A 26562-nucleotide genomic window follows, 5' to 3' on the forward strand; every position below is an offset into this window, starting at 1 on the left:
AAGAAAACTAAAGATGGGAAACTTCAACTGGATTTGTTGGGTTTCTTTTATAATTGTTCTAAGTCAACATGAAGTCGGACATGTTGTCATGCTAGGTCCACTTACACAGGAATTTGATATCAAAGAACATCAAAAATTATCATCTTTGCCCCATCTTTCAGAAGCCACATACCAAATTTGAAACCAATCTGTTAATTTGAAGCCGAGATTTTATATACTTGATATAGTGAAAAAAAATGCTGAAGTCCCACGAAACAGGAATTTCATATAAGACTGCAGCAAAAACTGCTGACAATGTACACTCCATTCACATGAAACCAAACACCAAATTTGAAATCAATCTATCCATTGGGAGGCGTTGGCAGTTCATCAAGTGATTGTTATCTCCATCATCTCTGGAACTCCAACTTTCAATTACTGGTAGCAAGTAAGATTCAGGATAAGTTAGCTACAGTTGCACAAGTATATTTTTTTGGTTTTGTACCCAACTTTCTGATGCAAAATAGAATATTACTGCAAGTCCAGAGCATTGCTTCAGTGAAAAACTTGGAATTCTAGTGTTGAATTTTATGAAATAAATATGTAGGTATTGAAACAATCAACACATCTGATATATCTAGTATTTCATAATTTTTTTCAAAAAAAACATAACAAAAAGTTTTATAATAATAATTATCACAAAATATCATGAATTTGTTTCTTTGCTATTATTAATTGTTGTGGCTATCACATGATCTCCAGGATGTGTGGTTGCTATGGAAACATTTCCTGCTGAGATAAGTTTATTGACAGTCTGAATCATGCCAATGTTTGGATTTGATTGTCCTGTTGCTGCTCCAACAGTTGCCAGCCTCATTCCCGCTGGTGGGGTAATAATTCTTGCATAAACCGGAGCTTTATTTTTAGAATTTGCCTTCCCTTGAGCTGCAACAGTTGTCTGAACGATTTGTCCTGTTGATGCAATATTTGTGCCAGTCTGCTGAAGAGTAGGTTGAGATATAAGTAAAGTGGCTTGCCCTGGTTTTAATCCTGCAGCCTGCTGTCCCAGCATTGTCCTGACAACTTGAATATTTTGTCCTGGTTTTCCTCCAGCAGCAGTCATAAGAAGAGGTGTGGCACCACCTGAAGAAAATTACAAAATCTTATAGAAATAGTATGAATAGCACAGGTAGTTGTTATTATAAATCTATATCATATGTTGAAAATTTCAGGCTTAGAAAATGAAACTAAAAAGCCTCTTTCAAACTAAAATTCTTTATGTGTAAGTACACACTAACGACCTGTCATGAAATACTGGTACATCTACAGACTACGATACCCACAGTACCAAACCATTAAATGACAGCAATTTTTTTGCAGTTGTATAAGAAGCTGTTGTGAATATTATCAACTATTATTAACCAACTACCCAAAATACGTTAAAATATGTCAAAACTGACCAATTGATATGAATTCAAACCGGGCATCTATATGGGGCCAATATGGATCAAACCAGGGCCAATAAGGCATCATAACTTCCGGTCTTTTGACTCCGCCATTTTGAGTTAGAATTGGATTTGATTTTCATGAACTTTGATCACTAGATCTAAAAGCTGCAGAAACACAAAAGAATCTTCCATTTTATACAAATTATATTTAAGACTGATTAATGCAAAAAAATCTACATGTTCTTGGTAAAACACAAAAAAAACTGTTCTACAAATCATCTAGTTGAGTTGGTTAATAAAATAGTCGATAAATATGTAATTTCATATTGGTCCTGTTATAGGTTCCTTGGCGATGCCTCGGGACCAATACAACCACCTCGACCAATATGACAGACCTCATACCTATAACAGGGCCAATATGAAATTACATATTTATTAACATATATTAAATGTGATAATAGTGTGTCTTGAAAGGGGGAAATCTACAATGTTTGTGAGAAATTTCCCTTGTAACAAGAGTATTCTAGATAAGCTTTTAAAACAATTATCCTACCATTCTGTTTAACATACAAAAGATTTACCTTGCTGAGTAACTGAAGTCTGAGAGTTGACACCTGGAGGGACTAAGAACTGTGGAGGGAGTCCAGCAGTCACAACTTTAGCCTGAGGTCGTAAGGTCAAGTTACCCGGTGTTAACTGAGTAACGACCATACCAGCTTGTGATGGAGTCACAACCTTGGGTTGGCTTAAAGTTGTTGTAGCAGAAGTGGTTGTCGTGACAATAGTAGAAACAGGACTTTCATTGCGTTTTGCATCAGATGGACCTACAATGTAAAACATGAAAATAAATAAGCATAGTAATGATCCTGTGTATTTTTAACAGCAAAACAAAATGTAAACATACATACATGTAGCTCCTCACCAAAATAGTAAAAGTGAAAACTGACTTACAAAAAGTATCAAAAAGTATTTGCCTATTGATGAACAGATATATTTAACATTTATGCATGTATAAGACATTCATATAATTGTCATTATAACAGTCATCACAACTAAGTTACCAAATCACAGGCTTGAAATACATTTTTCAAAATTTTTTATAAAGTGACTGCTGGCCTGTAGTAGTTAATTTTACAAGCCCTCCTCCGTTTTGACATGCCTGGGCCTAGGACTACTGCTTAACCATGAAGACTGATTACAAGTCAGTTCTTCATTTCGATTTTCTTTTACTGTCGATAAAATCGAACATGTAGAAATAGTAGTCCTTCACCTGAAATTTCAGTAAATGAAATCTGAACAATTTCTATTGTAAATTTATTGTCGTTAAGCTTCATTTTTATTTACCTGACACAGGAGATTTATGTTGCTCTAAGGTCATGACCCCAGCACCGCCTGCCTGTGGTATTATGCTTATAGTAGGTAAGGCCCCCTGTATTAGCCCCATCTGCTGTTGCCCCTTGCCTGTGATATGTACTAATTGTCCTCTTGGTTTGCCCGCCAGATGGATAGGTTTTCCACCTGCTGAAATAAATAAATGTTGAGGTTCATAAATGGCCTAAATAAATAAAGGGTAACATCAAGCATGGCACACCCTGATTACGCACTCCATACATAAGAAACATGGTTGTTAAATCAAAAGAACTCTTCATTAATGAGGACTCAAAATTGACAAGTTTGATCAAAATCTGCTGAAGGATATTAATTAATGATTGTTAGCCAGGGTGTTACAGATATTATTCACTGACCATTTTTATACTGAAAAAGGGTGTTAGACTTAATAATTGAATAATACTTGATACTTTTGAAAAAAAAAAAAGGTTATTCCAAAGTTGAACAAAAAATGTTGTTTTTACTCTGCCATGGACAGAAAAAAAAATATAATATTTCCCTAATAACTTAATAACAAACTTAATGAAGATTTTTAAATAAAAATTGAACTCCTGCTACTGCTTAAAATGAATTAATGATTTTCGTGCTTGCAGAAATTTTTTTTTCTAACTCAACATAAAATCCCAAGCCCTCCTTGAGAAGAAAATGGTCTGTGCCTTAGAAGTCTTCCTACACAAATGCATTGGCTACAGCATATTGTACATCCATCCCTTTTCTGTGTTTTAAGTCACATAATAGACTATTCTATAGTCTACTTCAGATTTCAGATTTCTTACTGTATATATTTCATTTAAAAATTTTGATAAAATATAGAAAAGTCAACATAACAATAGCAAGTCAACTACCAAAGTTGCAAACTAAGCTGGGAAAGTTTGGTCCTCTATTCTTGTAAAATTTTAAAAGACACAAAAATCAATGTTTTGCACCTTTTAATTTACCTTGAAGCATTATTTCCTATGAAAATAAAAACGTTACATTATTACATGTTTTGACTCAATCTCTGTAGGGAGCGTAGTAAACCCTAGTATGTGTCAAATCAAATCCCAATGGCTAATTTTCATTAAACCAACCATTAGCGATCGCGCTTAATAAACAAAAGTATTGACTGAAAGGGAAAAAATGTATTTGTAAAAGTTGTGTCTGTATGACAATATTTTGGACTTCCTTCCCCCCTAAAAAGCAACTTTGATTCCAAGGAAAAGAATAAATTGTATGATCAATCTAAGCCAAAACGATTAATTGTTCCAAGCTTTAAAACAGAGTTTCGAATGGTTAATTTGCGACGACTCGCATGGAAAGTTATATTGTCAACTATGCCGTTCAGCTGTCTGAAGATGAGTCGGAGGATAATTATTGACAGTATCTGAGTTTTTCAATTTGTTTAAAAGTAAAGTAACAATTAATGAAATCAAAATTTAATTTCTATTTACTTAAAGCAGAATTTTTCAGATTGCATACTGAATTACATTGTAGACCAAAAATCAACCCGCTAAAAATGAAATGCTCTTTAAAGTCAGCAGTAGTGTCTCCATTACATATGCACTTGTTGCAGTGTGTTTTCATCAAGTGACAAATCATAAGTCATACACATTACAGAACATCTTTAGGTTTATCAAATTATTCTTTTTTGTCATGCTAACATTTTAAACATCAAAATACATTAGAATCTGAAAAGGAAAATTGATTGGCATTTTATTGCATTAATTTTCAGGGCTGGTAAATTTTAATCAGGACAGGTAACTTTTTGATGTAACCAGCCCTGTGGTCTGGTAGATATTTTCTACGAGTTTCCTACCGTGCTTATAAAACAAAATTGAAAGTTGGGAAAACTGGACATTTCTGGTTTTGGTTTGAACATGAATCATTTGAACATGATTTGAAGAAAATATCACTAAAAATTTAATACATAAAGATGTATTTGATGATTGGATAAAATTTCTGTCAGTAACATTTCACTTCCTATTAGTTTGTTTACATTACGCAATGTCTTTTCACATAAAGAAATCTTTAATTTTGTGGCCAATTCTTACGTATTGATGTATAATCCGCACCCCTATGTTCCAGAAATTATTTCTATGAAAAAATGTGCGCATAATACACACCAAAATATGGTAGGTCTCCAAAATTTGGTCTCAGTATCACTTGATAAAGTAAAACGGTGTGATTGGTATACAAGTTAAAAAGAAAAAATGTAATGAAAACACTTACCTTGGAATTTTAGAGTAGCATTTGCTACATTAGTTTGATTTGGATTCTGTGCTCTTTGAGCAGCTAATAAATTTCCTACATTCACCATCTGATTGCCCCCAACTTGTTGTACAAGTCTGGCAACCAGAGGTGCTCCAGAATTTGAGGACTGAACAAGAGATGACAAGGAAGTAGATGTCACTGTTGTAGTTACAGGCAGTCTAGTTGGAACAGGTGAACCAGGTGTAGGAGTACCAGCAGGAGATGGAGCAGGGGAACCAGCTGATGCTTGTCTCTGTAGTGGGCGTATGGTAGAAGCCAGACTCTGTGGGATTGACTGAGACATGTTAGCATCAGCCACAGAAGCCTGTAAACTTTGCAGTATACTTAAAGGTAAGGATTTTAGTATATTCTCTCCTTTTATCTGTTGGGCAACTGATGTATTTGGTGAACCTACAAAAAAGCAACACATTTTAATTTTATAGTGAAGTTAAGAGGATCATTTTAAAACAAGTTAAAAGAGACATACTGTGATATTTATATCAGAATCAACAGAGGAAAGTCTAACTGGTACCATGTTCAAGATGATGCACATAAAGACAAATAATGTTTTAGCTCAAGTTACACTTCCTTGTTGATGTGTTATGTCTATTCAATATTCAATTTATGAAATGTTTACTTTGTAATATTTTCCAAGTGAATAGAATTAACCAATTTTAAAGTAAATATAAGGTTTACCTGACTTTGCAGCAGTCTGTTGAGCCACCTGTTGTAGTTTCTGTTGAATCTGTTTCTGTTGTTGTTGCAGTTGTTGTAACTGGTACTGTTGAAGCTGAAGACGTATTGTAGCTCCAGCAGGGGAGGACATTAAATTAGCACTAGTAACCTGAGTGGTTCGGGTTGACGCTACACTGCTTACAGGGATACTAACATTTACACCAGTTTGTGCAGCGGCTGAAGCATTCTTCAAGGCTGCAGCTACAGTACGAGCTCCTGGTGTAGAAGCTCTGGGACTCTGAGCAAGTAATGGGTTGTTGGCAGTGAGACTTGGGCTTTGAACACCAGCTGAGAGAGGCTGTGGAGAAGTATGAATATCTGCAGTATTGTTTACAGTCTTTATAGCAGGAGTTGAGGTAGATGCCTGGGAAACCCCACTGTCCTTTAATTTCTACAAAGATAGAAATAAATGATGTACAAAGAAAAAACTGACCACTAAGTAATAAAAATTTATGTAAAAAATATTGAAAGCACTTTGTCAAGCTATGCTTTCTACACATTTCCAGAAATAGAACTATTTTTTGTTATGTGAGTGTAGTATTAACTAAATGGGTAACAGTCTACATTTAGTTCTGTCCTAATGATTCATGACCAAGTTCATACACCTTGAACTTAACAAATTTCATCAAAACACCTTTCGAGAGTTATGGCTCTTTTATTGAATTCTGCTGCAAGTTATGGCCCTTTAATTCGATTCTGCTGCAATTAAGTGCCACTATTTCTATGTGCAATGCACTTCATAAGTTGCATTACATATGATATGTAAGTGGTTCATTAATTCAATTTAATTCAATTAAGTAAAGACAACTTACAGCTTTACTGGATTTAGGTTTGCTGGTTTGAGCTAAAGACTTCTTGGCCTTTTGTGCTGCACCATGTGCTTGGTGTATACGTTCTAAAATGAAAATGTATCTTATTATGAAATTAAGAACAGAATAGACTTGCTTGTTCATAATTTTGGACCATTTTTTTTATGTTTATGTTGCAAGATGAAAAATCTCAAATGGTAGCTGGTATTACATCATATTTTAGAAAAACAAATTTCAATCTCAAATACACCATACATTTTGTATATTGTGCAAGAACTGCAATTATTTATGCAAAAAAAATACTAGGTAAAAACAGCTTCTCTACTAAAATATATTATCTATCTAAAGATAAAGGTCCTTAAGAAATCTTTATGAAATTCTTATTTTTTTTAATCTTATCAAAGAATACATATAAAATACAGACCATACAATTAGAACTATACATATCTTTATTTACACTGCTTATTATCAAATCCATAATAAACCTACCAAATTCATTTTCTGTTCTGTTTCTATGGAGATAGATCCACTTTTTACCATTGACATCATACTTGACACATGGATCTTTCTCTGAATGGAGTCTGTCTAAAGCACCACTCACCACAACATTCAACTGGAATAAGTTTATTTTATTTCATCAATTCAGCATACACTTTTAAACACCTACCATTTATTATTTTCTTTTACAAGTATTAAATTGAAGTTCATCAAAGGTTAATTAGACCAAGGAATTTACACAGATAACCAAGCCACTCTTCATCCTTTTCACTCTTTGTCTTTTTTGCTTTCAACACAATGTCAAAATATATTCAAACCAGATAAGAACAGATAAAAATAACTCAAAAATGGAACAAGGTTAAAAATGCTATTTTGATCTGAAAAAGACAGTCTTCGATTATCTCATTTTTTTAAACCAAACAAATAAAGGAAATCCAAAATTACATGTACATTCAATTGACTTGGCCTTAATAACAGATTAGAAGTACATGTATATGTTTACAGTGAAACCTGATGAAGGACCAGAGTCTATTTAGATTGGTTCTACTGTATTACCTGAGCATCAGATACCCCAGGAGCCAGGTACTGAGAATCTTTTAACAATTCGCAGATATCTCCTCTGGTACCTTCACCATTGGGCAGGCGAGCTGAAGCATCTCTCACTACAATGGTTACATAAAAAAAAAAACCAAAAAATAATTATGGAAATGACTATATAGAATCTACAAAACTATGAAATAATCCACTGTCCAAACCCTCCCACAGAAAATGTTAAGCTAGTAAATAGATGGTTTCAATATTTATCATGACACAAATTTCAAACCTTCAAGTTTCTAAAGTATCTGAATTATAAGTATCTCAGCTCTACAATTCCAATTCACAAAATCTAAAAATATTAACCCATATTATGAATAATTATTGAACACAGTGTTCTAGGATTTTTTGGTTAACTCAACTTCCCATGGGTAAGTGGCCTCAAAAAAAAGACTTACCAAGACTTTAAATGAACTTACCCACATTGAAAGTAACATTTCAAAGACAAAATATGTGTCATCTTAGTTGGTAACAAGTGCAATCATTTCTAAGAAGCAGAGAATGTGATGTATTTTTATTACCTGATTCTTATAGATGAATACACTTAGATAACAAGGCAATAATAATTTTGATTCTTCATTAGATGGGGGGGGGGGCTCTCTTTTGAGGATGTGAACCCAAAACTATGGAGATCCATTTTTATTTTGAATTTCCCACCATTCAAACATTTAGTATTGTGTTTAAAAATACAATGCAGGGCATAACTATGATAAAAACTTGTATGGGAACTTTTACATTTTTATGGCTTTCGACCTTTTAGTCACCTTTCTCAGACTCAGGTGCCCCCTCTCCAATAAATACATTTCATATTTATTTGCAAACAAATATTTAATGACGACAGAAACTTTCCATCTGTTCAAAATTACGAATTTTGAAAGCCGGATTTTCTTATTTTACCATTTTCAGATAGAAAATTATTGTTTACACATCACGATAGTGTTTGACTTAAAAAGAAGAAAAGAGATCTAATTACAAGCGCCGATAGGATCGTGATGAATGAAAAAGCAAAACAAAATAATCACGTTTTCTTAAGAATAAAACTGAAATTCTGCAGAAATAAATTCAGAAATAATTGCGACAGGTAAGGAAAGTAAGGACTCATTTTCAACATACCCAAACTTTAAAACTGACTTCCCCACAGGTAACCAAAGGCTCCTAAAAGGACTTTCCCGACATGAAATCTCACTTACCATGGGTAACAGGTAATGAGAATCCTGGAACACTGGAACAAATATTTTAACTACCACTGATTGACAGATTGGTTGTGACTTTACAACCTATGTTTAACTTCTATGAATGGTGGACTATAAGCAGGGAGCAAATATATTCAGTAAACCAGGAAATTTTGGCAGTCTTTGTTTTTGTGACTTCAGCTATAAATCTATTTTGCAGTGTAATTAATATGGAATAGTTTATCTAATTGCATTATAATGCTATTAGGGAGAGTATTTATAACAGTCCTAACAGGGAAAATAGTGACAATACAAATGGCACAAAAATTTCATGTTTTACATGAAGTGCCACTTACCTAAAGTTAGTATAGTAACAAATGACGGTCGTGTAGATACCAATAAAGCATGTTCTCTGGCCTTGTTTAAAGCACTTTCTTTGGTATATACACCTTTAACAGGGCCAACGACAGATTCGTATCCATGGAGATTGTATGTGAAAGACTTGTGGGGATTCTCAAATCGACGACGCTCCTACAACATAATAAAATATGTAGAAGTATTTATAATGACTGCTTAGTTATATCAGCATATGAGTGACTGATATTCTTCTTAATATAAATTAAGATGCAATTTTTAAATACTGTTATCTACAGAAGGCTGGTTCACCTAAAGGATTGATATTATAGAAAACAGTTTTAACTTTGTATGGTAATTTGTAATTATTATCTAAAGACATCTAATTAAAATGGGAAGTATCATATAATAACAAAATCTTAACATGTATGGAGGATTTTGAAAAAAATTGTTTCTAAAGCAATATTTACTCTTTTGTTTGACTCTACTTTGAAATAGACACATAATCAAACATTAGAAAATAATTTATTTCAATAAATCACTTGATAATTGAAAGCATTTGGGGTTTACCTTTAAAATGATAACTGAAAGCATTGGATATTTTCCTTTAAAATGGTAATTGAAAGCATTGGGTATTTTCCTTCAAAATGATAATTGAATGCATTGGTTACTGTAAAAGTACAATTTTTCGTAGAGTACCAATTTTCGTGGTATTCATGGGAAGGCCAAACCATTAAATTTGGTTCCCAACAAATAGAAAATTTCCTTTGCTGTGTATACTGAATATCTCACGAAAATTGGTATCCACGAATTAAAGTACTTTCACAGTATAGTCCTTCAAAATGATTAATGAAAGCATTGGATATTTCCTTTAAAATGACAATTGAAAGCATTGGGTATTTTCCTTCAAAATGATAATTGAAAGCATTTGGGTAATGTCCTTCAAAAGGATAAATGAAAGCATTGGGTATTTTCCTTCAAAATGATAACTGAAAGTATTGAGTAATTTCTATTCTTCCCTAAAATGATCATTTCTGTAAGTTGGTTATCTCCCCCTGACAAATAATCTTAATTGATGCACTATAGTACCTGATCTCTAAAAATTTGTTTCTCCTCTTCAGTGGTAGCACGAACCACAAACGATGTCTTCCTAAAAATAAACAAATAAAAATCACGATTAATGTATAAAGAATCATGTAAACAACAGGTTTTGTACCAATTTTGGGTAGCAAATATTTCATGTTGGAAGTCGGATGTCTCACAAATACTATATGTAAACCATATTGCTTGAAAAAAAAAAAGAAATGTCAAAAATAAATTTCCTGACTATTTTAATAAGTAATGAAATAATCTAAATCAAACTAAATTTGATTTGATGATCACTGATACCCCGGCATATCATGGAAATTAAGTGACTTATGGTTCACGGCACTATATTAAAGTTCAAACAGATTCGGCTGAGTGCTTGTTGTTATTTTTCAAATTTATTACCATGTAAAGATTTTTTAACTATGGTATACCATATTCTACTCACAGAACACAGCTATATGAACTCATCTGCCATAAAATTGGCATTTTAAATAAGTACTTGATACAATACATAGGAGTTTAACAATTATTACTTACGACCTAGCAGGGGGTGGTGATCCATCCCTCCCATCATCCTCAGTACCAGTAAGTTTCTTATTGGTCATCCAGTGTTTGAAAAGCAGAGCAAGTTTATCATCTGAATCCCTGCCTGCTCCAATCCACGTCCACTGTCCAGCCCTCTCTCTGTAGTCCAGGAATGGCACAAAGTTATCTGGTACAGCACCTGAATATTTGAATATAAATCTTGAATATTTTGTAGCCATTCAACTTTAACATAAATATTACAATGCATTATCAAATTACACCTTTTTACTGTTAGAATATGTTTTAATTGCATTAAGAAGTCAACCTTGTTATGGCATTCACATTGGAAAAGATTCCCTAGCTTTTCATGCATTTTAATATATTCATCAAAAGAATGTGTGACAGTTTCACTGAATTCCATTCACCAATTTTAGAGGAGATGTGGACTGGAAGATGGTCCAGCTTGATTAAAGAATGATTAAGTCCATGTATTTCGCTTAGCTTCAGGAAACCCCAAAAGTCATTTTGGCAGAAAAACAAAATAAGAGGTACAAAACTGCATCATGTAATCAATAATTTGTGAAAGTTCTTCAAATTTCATTTAGTGCTTTCTAAGGAATGTGAATGGATGGACAGACATGTTCACAACATACCTCCTACTAATATATATATATCAATATTAAACTTAGGCCATCATTAAAAATATCTTCATTTCCCGCAACCAACCCTCTATTTCCAACATGGGTCAGTTTATTTTTTTTTCAGAATGAGAGGAAAAATATAAAGTTTAGATTTCTGTCCAATGCATCAACTATGGTTCAATGGCACTTTTATTAATCTAATGAAATATGCATTTAACATTTTCAAATGATTAGTAATGATTTTGGTTCATTATATTTATATTTATAACATAGTTTGTGATTTTTGTGAACCCTGATATCTTGAATGACTTTGATATAAACATACTGTATTGATAACAGAATTAAAATTTATTCTAAACATGAACTGATAAAACATTGAACAATTATAAAATTGAACAGGTAACAATGATCAACAAAACCAACAACATAAACGTTGACTAATTGCATGGTTACAGTGTTCAGCCTGTGCTTGAACTAATACAAAGTAACAACAGCATCGTCAAAATCTAGATGGAAAACTTTGAACCGCTGAATTTGAAGTTGATGATACATTTACAACATAACAATCAACGCCATCGCATTGGGGCATTCCTTTTACGTCTAGGTATTCCAGGCATACATTTTCCCATGTTTGTCAGAGTAATATTTTCCTGACAGTTTTAAAGACGATCTCACGGTCATCTTTGAATATTGTTCATGCCAAGACAGCAGATGCCATCTTCAAATAATGACTCTGGCCATTAACGTCAGACTTTATTGATTGACATTATCAAAAATATCCGAGTACTTCCGATTGTTTGACACATGTTTACAACAAGGGAAACAACTTCACTGTTCAAGACAATATACGGAACGATTCCTCTCTGACAATCCAGGAAAAAAAAACGCCATCCAATAACCCCCCAAAAAAATCTCGGTCGCAACGTTTTCAAACAGTCGGTCGTGTGCAGGAAACAAAGGAATTTTTAATTTTGGCCTTAATGCGACTAACCAATCAGTTCACCAGCCAGGAATTTCAGAGCAGACGCAACTGTATCCACCCAATTGGATTCTAATTTTGTCCAAACCAGTGAACTCCAGTTGGGGGATTCTTGTAATTCTCGAATTTTTTCTTCAATCTGTTAATAAACAAGAATGAAAATAACTCCTGCAACTGTAACTTAAAATCACATTAAAAAAAACATCTAGCTATAAAACTTTTAGAGCCGGTTTTATGAAGTTTGAACACAGTTTTTTTTTTTTTTTTAAATTAGAATTTCAAAATTTTCATTTAATGGCATAACAGAAAGAATGAATGGTTCATTCAATAAAAATGACTGAAAAGGGACAATCTCAATTTAAAAGATAATAAGTCTCTTACAGTTGTCATTTAAATATCTACTGACCTTGGCAGTGCTTGCTTTTCCATCAGAGAATTCAATCAACAAGTCTCGAATCAGACTGAAAAAGTTGTTCTGCTTTGCAACAAAGGTGTTTGCTCTTTGAACTCTGGAAAAATAAATAATTTAATCTAGTATTGTCAAGGTGTCCTCTGTCTTTTGATAATAAAAAACATTTCTTTTCTTTTTATACTATAATTAATAAATTTAAGACCAAATTTCATGTTTATGCACAAAGAAAATGCTTTAATGCAAATGTATATAGGTTAGCAGGAAACTAAAAGTAATACTGAGAAAGTACTATAATTCGTGGATACCAATTTTTGTGGATAATGGAAGAAACACAAATTCATGGATTCTTGAATTTATGGTTTTGAGGTTTTCAGTACAAAGATCAAAAGGAATCTCATTTTTGTTGGGAACCAATTGCGTGGTTTGGCCTACCCATGAAAACCACAAAAATTGGTACCCATGAACAACAGTACATTCACAGCAACAAGCTAAAATTATGGTTGTTTTCAATTTGTATTACTTCCACTTAACTGATACCATTTATTTTCTATTTTGTGCATATTTGCTTTGTATGTAAAAACTTAACAATTTAAGAAGCCATGTTTGAGACCCCAGACAACATGTTTAGGAAGTAAGTCATCAAAACTCAAGATGCCTTAGTTGAAACCCAAATATCTTACTCAGAAAATGAGTAAACTTACTCAGGTAGAGAGTAATCAGACATTGCATCAATCTCAGACTTAAAATAAGAATCATCAACACCACTATTATCCTCATCTGTAAGATTATGTCGGCTTGGTGTTGACTGCTCAGATCTTGTATCTTTTTCTTTTTTCATCTTCTTTTCTGCTCTTTCCTTCATCTTCAGTTTCTTCCTCTTACTCAGTGTCATAGAAGCAGTGGGAACTACTGAAAGAAGATAGGCAAGACTGACAACACAGTTTTCAAAGGGGGATAATCAATGGTCAATTAAACAAACAAAATAAAGGTGAAAAGCTGATATAAAGATGTCACAAGTTACTGAAGTAAACATACTGTAATTGCTACATAATTATAATTTGTTGCTACCGAACACAGATCATGATCACATTTTCAGCTCAGATGATAATTAAGAAAAAAGTAATAAAATTTGAAAAAGCAGATTCTTACCAGTTAATTCAAATCACTCAAAAATTTTCCATACATGTAGAATAGCTTCCGAAATGGTATATATATACTACTCTTTTTCAATCATGACATACAGAACACTTTTTTATTTTAACTTGGAAATATTATAGAGCTATATTATTGAGAATTTGGATATCTTTATTGGAACTTAGTTGGTTTTTTTCCAGTTATATCAGTTATACATGTAGTTTCTTTAACTCTATGATAGACACAACAAATAATCTGATATAAACATTTATCCAAATCCTACAGCAAAGCAGTAACAGTCATAGCATTAAAGTTTCCTACTGAGGATTATAAAATACACAGTGAAACCAGTCTAAAATTAACCCCTTTTGAATTTTTTGGTACAAGAGTTTGGTTTGCCAAGGTTCAAAATAAATTTAAATTGATATGATTTTAGACTATGACGGAGCTATTTGTACTAAAATTACATTTAACTTTATAATTGATATGGCGCTGTTATGTTGTCATGTCACTGATGTCTCTACTAACGGGAATATGCAAAACTTTCTACAACACATGATGTGCATCTGTGTAAAAAGTTCAAACAATCACATAAATACTGCATATGTCAATTCAAACACAGATTTTGAGCTATTCATGACGCTTAATCCCAATACAGGGACTTTAAAATGTGTCTGGTTTAGTCAGGTTTAGGGATCATCTTAAGTTTGGTTGACAGATTTTACTGTAATATCACTTTCTGGTATACCCCATTAACATCCTACCTGGTTGTGCTTCTATATCCCATTAACATCCTACCTGGTTGTACTTCTATACCCCATTAACATCCTACCTGGTTGTACTTCTATATCCCATTAACATCCTACCTGGTTGTACTTCTATACCCCATTAACATCCTACCTGGTTGTACTTCTATACCCAAATAACTTCCTACCTGGTTGTACTTCTATACCCCATTAACATCCTACCTGGTTGTGCTTCTATACCCCAATAACTTCCTACCTGGTTGTACTTCTATACCTCATTAACATACTACCTGGTTGTACTTCTATACGCTATTAACTTCATACCTGGTTGTACTTTGGGACTTTTCTTATTAGCTTGACATCTTGCCATTATCTCTTCTAATGTAATGCTCTGTATGTCTAACTCTGGGCATTCCTGTCAGTGTAATAATCATGTTTGTTAATCAATAGAAAGGAGTTATCAAACTAGATATGTGATCACATGTGCTTAAGTACAAAGGCTTAGTAAGTTCACAAGATACAAGATAAGCCCCCATATCACCGAGCTCAACAACCTGTTGACCATTTTCCCAGTCTAGAAAAGTTGGATGATTTGGGCTTGTGGAAAATATGATGAATCACTGCTGTTTAAACACATGCATAATATATAGTTTTATCATTTGTTTTGTCTAGTCTAAATAAGACATTTCTTCACAAAGATTCAATGTAAATTTGTCATAATGTAATTAGATATTGGTTCATCATCTTTTATTTTTTGTAATGCATGTATATATAGGTGTCTACGTAGATTAAATAACATCCTACATAAATTCTGATTACTTGTAATATATGTATGTATGAAGTCAGAGTCTCATTGTGAACTTAAAACACTGTAACTTCGAACCATTTATACTAACATTAACATGTATCAGAACTAAATGGTTTTAATCTACATTTTTGTGGGTACCAATTTTCTTTTGTTTTTGTAACTGTTTATGAAATTCACTACTTAAAAAATTTTGAACCAACAAAATTTAGACTAATCTAGATAAAATGATTCCAAGAGCTCAGCTTGATACAACTGCCAAACCCTGAATAGTTAGCACAAGTATGGACATAACATTTAAATTTATACAGCTCTTAATTTTTAATGTGATCAAAAGTTTGACTCAGGATAACAATTTGACAAGAAACCACACTAAATGTCTACAGACAATGATGACAGCATGATACCATAAATGATATAAGATCTTTCACAGTATTATTTCTTCTAACTATTAACACACAACCTACCATTACATTGCATTCTTGTTTTTTTCTCCTGTGGTTTTTCAGTAGATGTGTGTAATCATCTTCTGTTACTTCCATAGGACTAATTGGTCTTTGGTTCTTATTCTTCATTTGGTTTTTATCTTCATCACCTAATGTAAAATTTGAACAATTGTTTCTTATCTTTAGTTGTGTATCAAATATAATACACATGTCTCAATCACTACATTGCTCCATCAGAATTCATACAGTGAAGATATATACACAGTAAAAAGCATGCTTCCATATGTGTATCAAGAAAATTATCCAAACAAAAATTAATAATAACAAATCCAATTAAAGCATTATTACTTATATTCATTACAAGAATTCTAAAGGTTTTCATAACCATATGAAGTAGATTTCAAAAGGTTTAAATCTTACTACTAAGATCTCCATTCAGTGAAGGCCTGACATCATAGGTTGCCATGACAGCTGGTATCGTTGGTTCTGGTGATGGGATTGGGCACAAAGATTTGAACAACTGTTTCTTACTCTTCTGAGCAGGATCTGAAATTTATTATAATATATTTATATTATAATCTAAGATGGTAGATTTTAATGTTAGAGTATAAACAAACTACTGTATTGCAAGTAATTTTTATGGGTTTCACAATTTACTTTATGAATCAGGTAATAATGCTTCCAGTCTTTATCATTTGCATCTTCAGATTTAATGGAATGCTAATTTTACAATTTCTCAAACCTTGTGAATATACCAAAAGTTAGAACTTCACGAAAATTTCTCGCTATATGGTATTTTACAATGACAATAAATGTTTCAGGACAACACTACTACTAATGTCAATTTATGAATTGTGAAGGCTGTCCTAATACACCCATGTTAGGTAGTGATACATGGATCAGTAGCATATAAAGAAACAAAAGGGTTTATAATATTGGCTGATTAAATATGGGTGAAAGATAGAAAAAATCTTGTCCTTTTCAGACATTTTCTATAACTTTTGGTCAATCATTCCCACTATACTCAGTCACATACATAACAGAATGTTCTAATTTGAATTAAAAATTAGTCCAGAATTATTTTGACACCTACTGATTTTCAAACTGGGTTAAATGACTTGCTCTTTCCTATCACAAAAACAGCTTCTCCATAAAATGTGAATTGTTAATCCAGCACCACAATATCTACATGGCCAAATTGGTAGTGATATTTTTACCAAAATAATTTTTGACTGTTGGTAGTTTGACCAAAACAATGACTTACTGCCTAATTTCTTGTCAAAATTTTTTTTGGAAAATTATCATTCCTACTAAATAATAGTTTGGTTTCAAATTCATGAGAAATTACATTTTTGTCAACACAGAAATAGAAAAATATAATTATCAGTATCTTATCAACAACCTGCACTTAAATGGCAGAAAACAATGCAATTTTCCTAAGGAATTCTTTTTAACTGGGCATAGAAATTGTAAGTATTGATGTTTGTTTTTTCTCATAACACATAAAAAGAAAGACAACTCTGACTCGATAAGAGAACTGCTGAGAAAAATTATGACTAAATAAAAATAGGCTTGAACTGATGTCAAGTGTCCATTTCTATGGCATTCAACAAATATAGGTGAAAGTTAACAATACATTATGTCAAACTGAGACCATGGCAATTTAATAATTATTTGTAAGTGGAAAGTCAATTTTCCTAGTTTCTATGGTATGTACATGCCTCAAATTTAAATTTCAAACAGAATGTAAAATTTCCACAGAAAACTGTATGTAAAACACAAATTAAAAATTCCAGAAAATAACTAGACTTTTCTATACCAAAAAAAAAATGATACCATGAATAGATGTCAACCCAACATTAAACCTTGTGTATCAAAAAGTTTGGATAAAGTTGGACTCTCATGACAAGAAAATTTCAATAATACCCAGTTGTTGACACTGAAAGCACTTACTAGAACAGTCTTCTTCCTCAGATGATGTATCTTCTACACCACACTCTTCCCTCACTTCCTTCAATAATCTGTAGTATAAAGAATTGTACATAGGAAGGAAATACAGAGTATAAAAAATGTGTTGTTGTGAAAGACTTTTCCTTTTTCATCATTTTGTTTTATTTTTTAAACTAAATCATTGCCATACAATAATGAATCACTTGTAATAAGTACAAAATGGGATATCAAGTGAAAAAAAATAATAACCTTTGTGTTATTTCCATATTGTATTTTTTCAACAGAATTATTTCTGGACACTTAAACTTTCAATTTTGAATCTATATTGAAATATTTATTTTGTCACTTTTTCAAAGTAAGTAAAAAAGAGGTGTTTTGAGTGTCTGACAAATAAAAGTGAGTACAATGAGAAGTGACAGTCTGGTTAATTATACAAGCATGTACCTGGTATACTTTTTCCTGGATCTATGTTCCAGAGTTCTTTCTTTGGGATTAATTGGTACAGGTTTTACATCAAATTTCAGTGATTCATCTTGTGGAAGATTCTTAACTTGATCCAATGTTTTCTGTTGGTGAAAAGTTTAAAAACAATAAAATTCTGAGTGAAATAACAACAAGAAAAAAACAACATAAACATCCCGTTATTTACAACAGATTCATGTAAACAACATTTGAAAATTAATTAACCCTCCGACTGGTAAAAAAATAGTAAATTGTAACATTTTAAATAACTCAATAATGAAGAAGAAAAAACATTTTCATTATCCCTAAGTAATTTGACTTTGTTTAAAATATGGTTCCAATGCTTTATACCATATGTGCTGGAGTATAAGTAGATCCGCCTATAAGTCAGACTCCCCTTTTCAGTCCAAATTTTTCGGGTTCCTAGCCTTGACCCACAGACAGATTTCTGACAGCAGCACCGCTAACATTCCTGATACAATGAGTATACCTGATTGTTTTGATAGCTTTAAATGTTGAAACATATAACTACAAGCCAGACTGGAGTTGTTTTTATAGTAGTAAGTAATTAAGTTCTTGACAAGCCATATAAATTGTTTTTATATAGCCATTTTTCATTCATTCTAATTTTGGTGCAACCAATACTCCAAATTAAAATCATAAATATAGGGAACAACAAAGAACAAAACAGAAAATTAATGATACTCTAACGACTCATTTTAGAAGATACTTCAGTAAGTTAAGAGGTTTTAACTTGAGATAAAAGAAATTTATAAAAAGAATTTTCATAATAACTAAAATATTAATTACTTTTGTTACAAATTATGGTACATTATTGGGATATGTTTCTATTACACCTTTGGGTTTTTGGCTATATGCTTGTACACATGTAAAAATCAATACACTAAATAGAAGAGTGGGAAATACAAATAAAATCATGAAAGGCCAGTATTGAGGCAAAATTAAGTTACAGTAAATATTCTTTTACTGTACCATATTTTAGCTACAAAAGGTAGAGGATGAAGACAGTTTTCCTAAAACTGACGTTTAAACATCAATAACATTGGGGTCAACGGCAACAGTTTGGCTGTTCAATGTTGGGTGTTGGATGTCAATTATCAAGCTTTTGATATTTTCAAGCTGAATATTTTAGTTCATAAGCTAGATCTCATTTCTAAGTCAGAACCCTTCCTAGCAGTTCAAAATTTAGGCGAGTATATATGGCACATTTATGTGAAATTCAAAAAATATTCAAAATGTCTTAATAGTGACATCACTTTAAAAATAACACTGGTTCTCATTTTTTATTGTTGAATAGTAAGTGAATGATAAAATGGGTAAAACATTACATGTTTTTCTACTCAATTTTTCATGATACAAGTTTTTTTAGAATATTTTAGCTTTGGTATTCATTAATAATTGAGGCTCAATTATCAAAATTGAGTTTGATGACCATGTTATTAAACTTCTGACGTATGTTCTTTAAATATCATCTCTGAGAAAAATAAATAAATCTCTAGACAAAAAATATTAAATTTTTAGGTATGAACTACCTTAAGAAAATGCTTGTTTTTTAAATCACAAACCTGTCTTGAAAGCAGAATGTTTTTCAATAAATCTCCATAGTATTTTTGTTGACGGAACTCATATTCTCTAAACTTGACATTTCTGATCATTCCACTGTATTTAGCTATATCAGGAGAAAAGAAGCCACCTAAAAGAAGAAATCGAGATAGCAACAATGCATTAATATATTTTCTTTGTTGCCAATATATTAATGCAATGCAATTAGATATAAACATGTTTTTTAAGTTAACACTATTTAGTCCTTTGGCCAGGAACTTAATTGCTACATCCAATAATGAATTTGTTTCATCACATTGAAAATACATTGAAAATGTTGTTTAAATCATATGCATATCTGCATGATTACAAAAAAACAACAAGAAATATGCGCAATGGCTCACTAGTGATATCACGATATCAGGAACATACACAATGTCCTCATTAAGCAGGAAGTTGTAGTCGAATTTTTTGGAAAATAAATCCCATCATATGGCATACCTACAGAAAGAATGTGCTAAAATTTCTAGCCACTGTGATGAGTAGTTGCTGAGAAAACTGAGACGGAAAAAATGCTTTGGAAACACATACACACGGAAACATCAACAAGGGTAAAGCAGTATACCCTCTGTCCTTAATTACATTAATAAAAAACAGCTTAAGAAAAAATCTCGACTATTTATTTCCAATACAGAAAAATATTAAAATAAGTAAAATTTTGACACATATGTCCTTCCATTGGCCTGCCAACAATGGACACAAAAGTTGTTTCCACTACCAATGGGTCAATATACAATATAACTTGTTTTTTTAATCTTTCTTATGATCTAACACAATAACAAAGTATTTGGTTTCTAAACTCAATTTATTGAATTATTTTTCAATCATAATCCAATACTGATCCAGCCTCAATATTGAATAAAAGGGCCTGGTTTCATAAAAATCTTAAATAAAGATTTCCTTTAAACCCTGGGAAGTTCCTTAAACTTTGAATTCTAGAAATATGATTTCACTAACAATGGAGCTGAAAAAGGATTTAAATAAAGTCCTCAGTTAATTTTTTTTTGTAAACATTCTAAAGAATCAACATCAGTCATCAAAGATGAACCTCCAAGTGACACTTAACCTGGAATGTTCACAAAAACAAAAACATCAAAGGAGTTAATGACAAAACCTGATAAGGTAGTATTCCATGACACCTGCTTATTAGCCAAGTCTGGGGGAAATCATGGGTGCCCAAAACCCCCTTTTCTGCTAACTTGCAGAATTTTTTGGGGCCAATACCATCAAAGATGCTTTCAGATTTTTCTACTGATTCTAGCCATTATAATTACCTTTAAGCTTAGTGTGAAATTGTTGAACAGGATTTCCAAACTTCATATTCTCACTACTGAATAACTTTCTAAAGGAGAAAACAAATCAAATAATTTAATCAAGAATATATAAAAATCAATTTTGTTATATCAAATATTAAATTCTTCTTTTTTTACATTTGACCAAACATAATACATGTAATTCATTGTCAACATTTTTTTTTCATTTCTTCATGTTTAAAGTTAAAAGAACTGTATAGTTACTTAAATGCAACAAACCTGACAGTGATTTCTTTCTCTTCTTTGTCCTTCTCAGGAAAAGATGGCAGAAACTTCTGTTTAGAAAAAAAAATCAATATCAACATCCCATGTAGGTGGTCTTTATCACTCAGTTTATAACCACTAGTCAGACACCAAAAAAAGTTGAAATTTACTTAAGTACAGACAATCTTCAATACTATTTCATATTTCTGAAAAGTTATTCATTAATTGATACATCATTGTTCACCATCCTATGGCAGATGATTAATGCATATCAGGACAATAATAATTGACCAATCAAACAGACCTTTATACTAGTCTGACGTGCTGAGCTGGATTTTTATTGTGCTAGTTCACAGAGGCAACAGTCTGCAGGTCAGCATTTTACCCCACTCAGGCACACTATTCTGACTACGAGCCAACCAGTTGTCACTCTGTCCACTTAAATACCTATGCTTGGCGGAAACACAATAACCACACTTATGTATTTCCATTCATTTTTCCTGATAAGTGTCTTTATTTTTATTTTCTAGCAACAGAAATTTCCTGTTTAGGCTACATGTGTGTTCTATCCAACTTGTTTGACTGATAACTATCACTGGGTCTCAAGAATGACTTTTTCAAGGTTCCTGTTGAGCTCACTTCGAAATTACTATGAAACCAACTATCAATATTTCATTTAAATTTCACCTTATGATGTGCTGAGGGGCAGACATAAACCATCAAATATTAGTGCTAAAAAAACTTGAAAACAAACATAAACTTACCATGAGATGCTCCCTCTGAGCTGGAGTTAAAATATTTTTCCATGTATCTACACTCAATACTTCATTATATACATGTCTCTGAAAATATTCATTCATCAATTAATATTCACTTTTTCCCCCTACAAACCAAATATATTTACAAGAAGTTTCCTTACCTAATTTAGCAGTACTATACCTCCATCTTACAATAAAAGGCTACCCTGATAATAAAATATGAACTACTAACCATGAAAAATTCACAGGGAATCATCAATTATTGATAAATCTTACACATGATTACCTCCTACATTGTTCAAAGTATTTATCCCTTTACATTTTGTGCATTTCAGGTGTATTTATATATCTTTAATAGTAAATAGCAAAAAATATGAGTTAAAATTGCAACCTAAAAATACTGTATTTGGTTAATGGCAAGTATATTTTTTTGTATATTAACTTAAAATTGCTTTAAAATACTCAATAATTGAGTTCTTGAACAGGCTATTTTCTATTTTCCAAAAACCACAATAATTCATTAATTGTCATCACTTTTCATTTATGATGCCTTTTACTCCTTTCAAAAAATTTCATCAAGAGTCATAGATGCTTTCATAAGCTATGAATAGAGACTTTTTCAGTTCTTAAATTTACCAAACCTGGAGACTTAAGAAATTTAATATTTCTTTCCATAAAATTTTGAGAAATTGACCACAAAAAATGTGTGAAATGATGTCATCATAATAAAAAACACTATTTTCAAAATATATCTATCCGAGACAATTTCAAATATCATCTGACACCACAACTATAGTCCTACAAGAGTTATATGATTGATATTCTGAATGGAAACCCTGCAGTACAACTTTCATTCTTATTACAATATACCTGTTCAGTCAAAGCTTCTGGAAGCATTATTTCCTGTTTCCCTACTAAACATCTTTCCATTTTCTTCCCTCCTAACTTTGGTGTTGCCCATGTACTGTCATCTTCTTCATCACCAGAAGGATCCCATGTTCCTTCATCAGATGACATCTTGAAAGCCTGTTATAAGAAAATTATACAATGGACATGTAAATTTATGTGTATAAAGGATGCCACTGTAGGCAGTTAAATAACTTCGAAACTTAAAATAAATAGAGTGTAAATCAGAGCTTTCAGTAAGTAGAAATGAAAGCATTTCTTCAGTAAATTGTGACATAAATCCTTTTATACTAATTCTTGCATTGTATAACTGGAGCAGTGGAGGCTTATAATTTTAGGCTTAGAAGATGGCTGTGAAGCTACATGTACTAATATTCATGGGTATCAATTTCATGGCTTGTCCAAATCTCAATGTAAAAATTTTTGTGAAATTTTGTATTCAAAAACAGTAAGTTAATGCCCAGAACTGATACCTGTCCTGCACCCAACTTTATGAATGATTTTGCCTGATGTTAATGTCACGCCTTTTTAGCAGAAGCTTATTCAAGTATGTTAAATTCCTCCAATGACATGTATTATTCACTTAAGTTTCGACACTCACTTTTCTTGCTAAATAGCCCACAAGCCTTTCTGATAGATAAATTTGGTAGTCCTCAAAATTATCTCATGGTCCTGTCCAGTAGGACTAATAAAATTTTAACTCTTACCTAGCTGAATTGTTTGAAAAAAAAAGTGAAGGGTGGGTAGGCATGTGCAGGAAAATGGGTCTGTTGCCTGAAAATGGTCATTTTTTACCAGATGTGGGGCTCGCCTGGGGTAAGACAGTGTCCAAAATGCAATTTTCCCAAAGCTTGTTCCCTCTGATGGTCATTTAAGCCAAAAAATGTTCATTACAGTCATAAGTGGAAGGTCAGGGGTCCCCAAAGGCCTTACTCATGAAAACAAGAGGCTCCTAGGAGCCTGAATCGCTCACCTTTAAATTTTGCCTTTCAAAGGCAATAAATTTGACAAGGAGTTGTCCAAAAATTTTGACTCAAGAAGACTTTGGTAGGACTTATCATAAGGATCATTTCAGCAATTGAAAGTTTCTATAGAACTAAATGTATCTATTATAGTTTTCAAGATATTGGCTGAAAACTGTAAAACTATCATTTTTCATCTTTCAAGGGCAAAAACTCTTACAAGGAGTCGTCTGACAACTTTGATCCCTAATAACATTTGTACTCCATCCTGTCTCTAATTTGGTCTGGACTCAAATGGATCTTGTTCCCCCATATATACTGGGGTACCCCCATTCCGTTGGTAAAAATATTATTCTTCCGATCGAGTTACCGATTTGACCAGACGACGCTAATATTATTTTTAAAATAAAATTCTGACATTCTACTATCCACTTCTGTAAATTATGTTATGTGCATGTCTTTATTTAATTATTACACCACTGACTGAAAATCAAATGTCAATCATCTGCCATTATTGTTGTTGTACCCCTAATCTGTGCATTTCCGGTTCAGAGAATAAACAAGTATGGGGAGCCATATGGGATACAGTACATTTCCACTAAATAAATAGAAATATGCTAGTATTGGATTTATTGAAAAAAAAATACAGTACTGGACAAAAATAACTTTATAGGATCTATTTTTCAGTCTATTTAAAGAAAAATATTTATATGTGAGAATTTAAACACTTCACATTTATTATTCAAAATGATGTTTATCTTATTTCAATTCCTATTCAAATAATCATTTAATTGAAATTGATAAAGAATTTATAATATTTTAGATTACTTAAAATTGATATACTAGGTGAATCATTAGATTATTGAAACTTGCTAATTTTTAATTGATAAACATTTAAATATTCTTATATAAGTATTTCATATACCATTTTTGTGCAACTTATTTTTCACTTGAATTAATTCTCTAACTTAAAAAATTAAATCATTTATACATTTGAACAACTTAAATAAATTCAACAGCAGCAAAAAAAAACAGTAAAACAAAAAATATCCATTCTGTACTGCATTGAAGGTAGATTTATAAGCATCAGGGTGATACTGTTTTATCTACATTTTTTTATATTTCTGTAAATAAAAAATGTATACCAAATTAGCTTAAATTTGTTCATTGTGAAAATTTTCTAGTGTTAAATACTGCTTAACTATAAATTTCCATTGAATTTTTCTAAGCAGAATGTTTTTGAAAATGAGGAAAATATGTTTGATATTTTAATTTGTCAAATCCTCAGAAAATGTGAATTTTTTGTTAATCTCTCTTTCCATAGTTAATTCGTATGACACATGAAGTATTTTGGTTGTTTGGGAAGCTTTGCAAATGGCAGACAATAAATCAATATCGATTGATTGGTTTCATGTGTATTTTCTACATTTCTAAAGGGGATTAAATAATATAGCAAAGAGAGGTTTTGAAAAAGTTGCAAGTACTCTAAGTTGAGCTTAAAACTTGAAAATTACCTGGAATACCGGCAAATCTGATCTTTGTAGTTGTTTTCATGAAACAGGCCGGGTTCAGAGTCGGCAACCTCTGACCTCTGACCCAAGCACGTGCAATCGGTTCCGTACAAAAAGGGATATTAATAATACATTGGAACTAGGTATACATCAGAAAGAGGGTACAGCAGTATACTCTCTGTACGTAGAAGATTGATGAAGTACATAGTCTAGAAATAAGTGCCTGTGGTCAATTTTTTTTTAAAAATATTTCTCACTTTGATCTTCAAAAGTTTTGCAGATCTCAGGCACATTGGCCCTTAAAACTGGACTATCCTACTGTTGTACGTTTATATAGTCTTGAGGGGCTCCATAAGGGAAAATTCAGATCCTCAATTTTGCACCTTCATAGATGAAAACAAGTTGTTTTTCAAAAGTCCTCAGCGTGTGAACTTGAAAATATCATGCAAAAAAATTTTCCCAATCGATGCGATAATTTAGAGGTGATGTCAAGGACCAAGCAGAACACGAGGAGGAAATAAAAAGAAAATCATTTCTGAACTTGCCATCATCCTAGCACAACATGCAGATTACCAATATCACGAAAATGTTCGTTAATACAAAGGAGACATATTAGTTGGTCACCATACCTATGAAAAAATAACTTTGAAAGTCGAAAATTCGAGGATTTTCCCAAAAATGTTCAGGTGTATCTGTGTATAAAAATAACACCGGAAGTTAACAATGGCCATCATGGTTTCTTGTCGAGTGTAAATTCTCATGTCTGATTGGCTAGATTTTTTTAATTTGTTAAAATATTTATTTAATTTCGCTTAGAAATTGGTGTGAAAATTTGACTATCATTTTAAAAGCCATGGAAATAATTTTACTTTTGCGTGACTACATCTCG

General features: G+C 32.1%; 1 protein-coding gene across 2 annotated transcripts; it reads right to left on the reverse strand.

Annotated features, from left to right (window-relative positions):
* Positions 1–611: 611 nt before the first annotated feature.
* Positions 612–26425, reverse strand: LOC148604366 (nuclear factor related to kappa-B-binding protein-like). 2 transcript variants are annotated; one of them, XM_088547383.1, is made up of 25 exons: positions 26303–26425; positions 23165–23320; positions 22301–22378; positions 21552–21607; positions 21294–21361; positions 19983–20110; positions 18379–18500; positions 17938–18005; positions 16405–16530; positions 16006–16133; positions 15058–15148; positions 13555–13762; positions 12848–12950; positions 12454–12580; positions 10834–11020; positions 10297–10357; positions 9210–9384; positions 7643–7749; positions 7079–7202; positions 6593–6675; positions 5742–6171; positions 5025–5456; positions 2772–2948; positions 2009–2251; positions 612–1122 (listed from the first exon to the last, which is right to left on the reverse strand). In XM_088547383.1, exons 2-25 carry the CDS (start codon positions 23309–23311, stop codon positions 686–688), a joined length of 3906 nt encoding a protein of 1301 aa, XP_088403509.1. In that variant the 5' UTR covers positions 23312–23320; positions 26303–26425; the 3' UTR covers positions 612–685. The 2 variants fall into 2 exon arrangements, with proteins under 2 accessions (XP_088403509.1, XP_088403510.1); XM_088547384.1 differs by lacking the exon at positions 26303–26425 and adding an exon at positions 25677–26208.
* Positions 26426–26562: the final 137 nt, after the last annotated feature.

This window comes from Perna viridis, chromosome 10 (genome assembly GCF_037379345.1).
Source record: "Perna viridis isolate PV_CMFRI_1.1 ecotype Kerala chromosome 10, ASM3737934v1, whole genome shotgun sequence".
Taxonomy (NCBI): domain Eukaryota; kingdom Metazoa; phylum Mollusca; class Bivalvia; order Mytilida; family Mytilidae; genus Perna; species Perna viridis.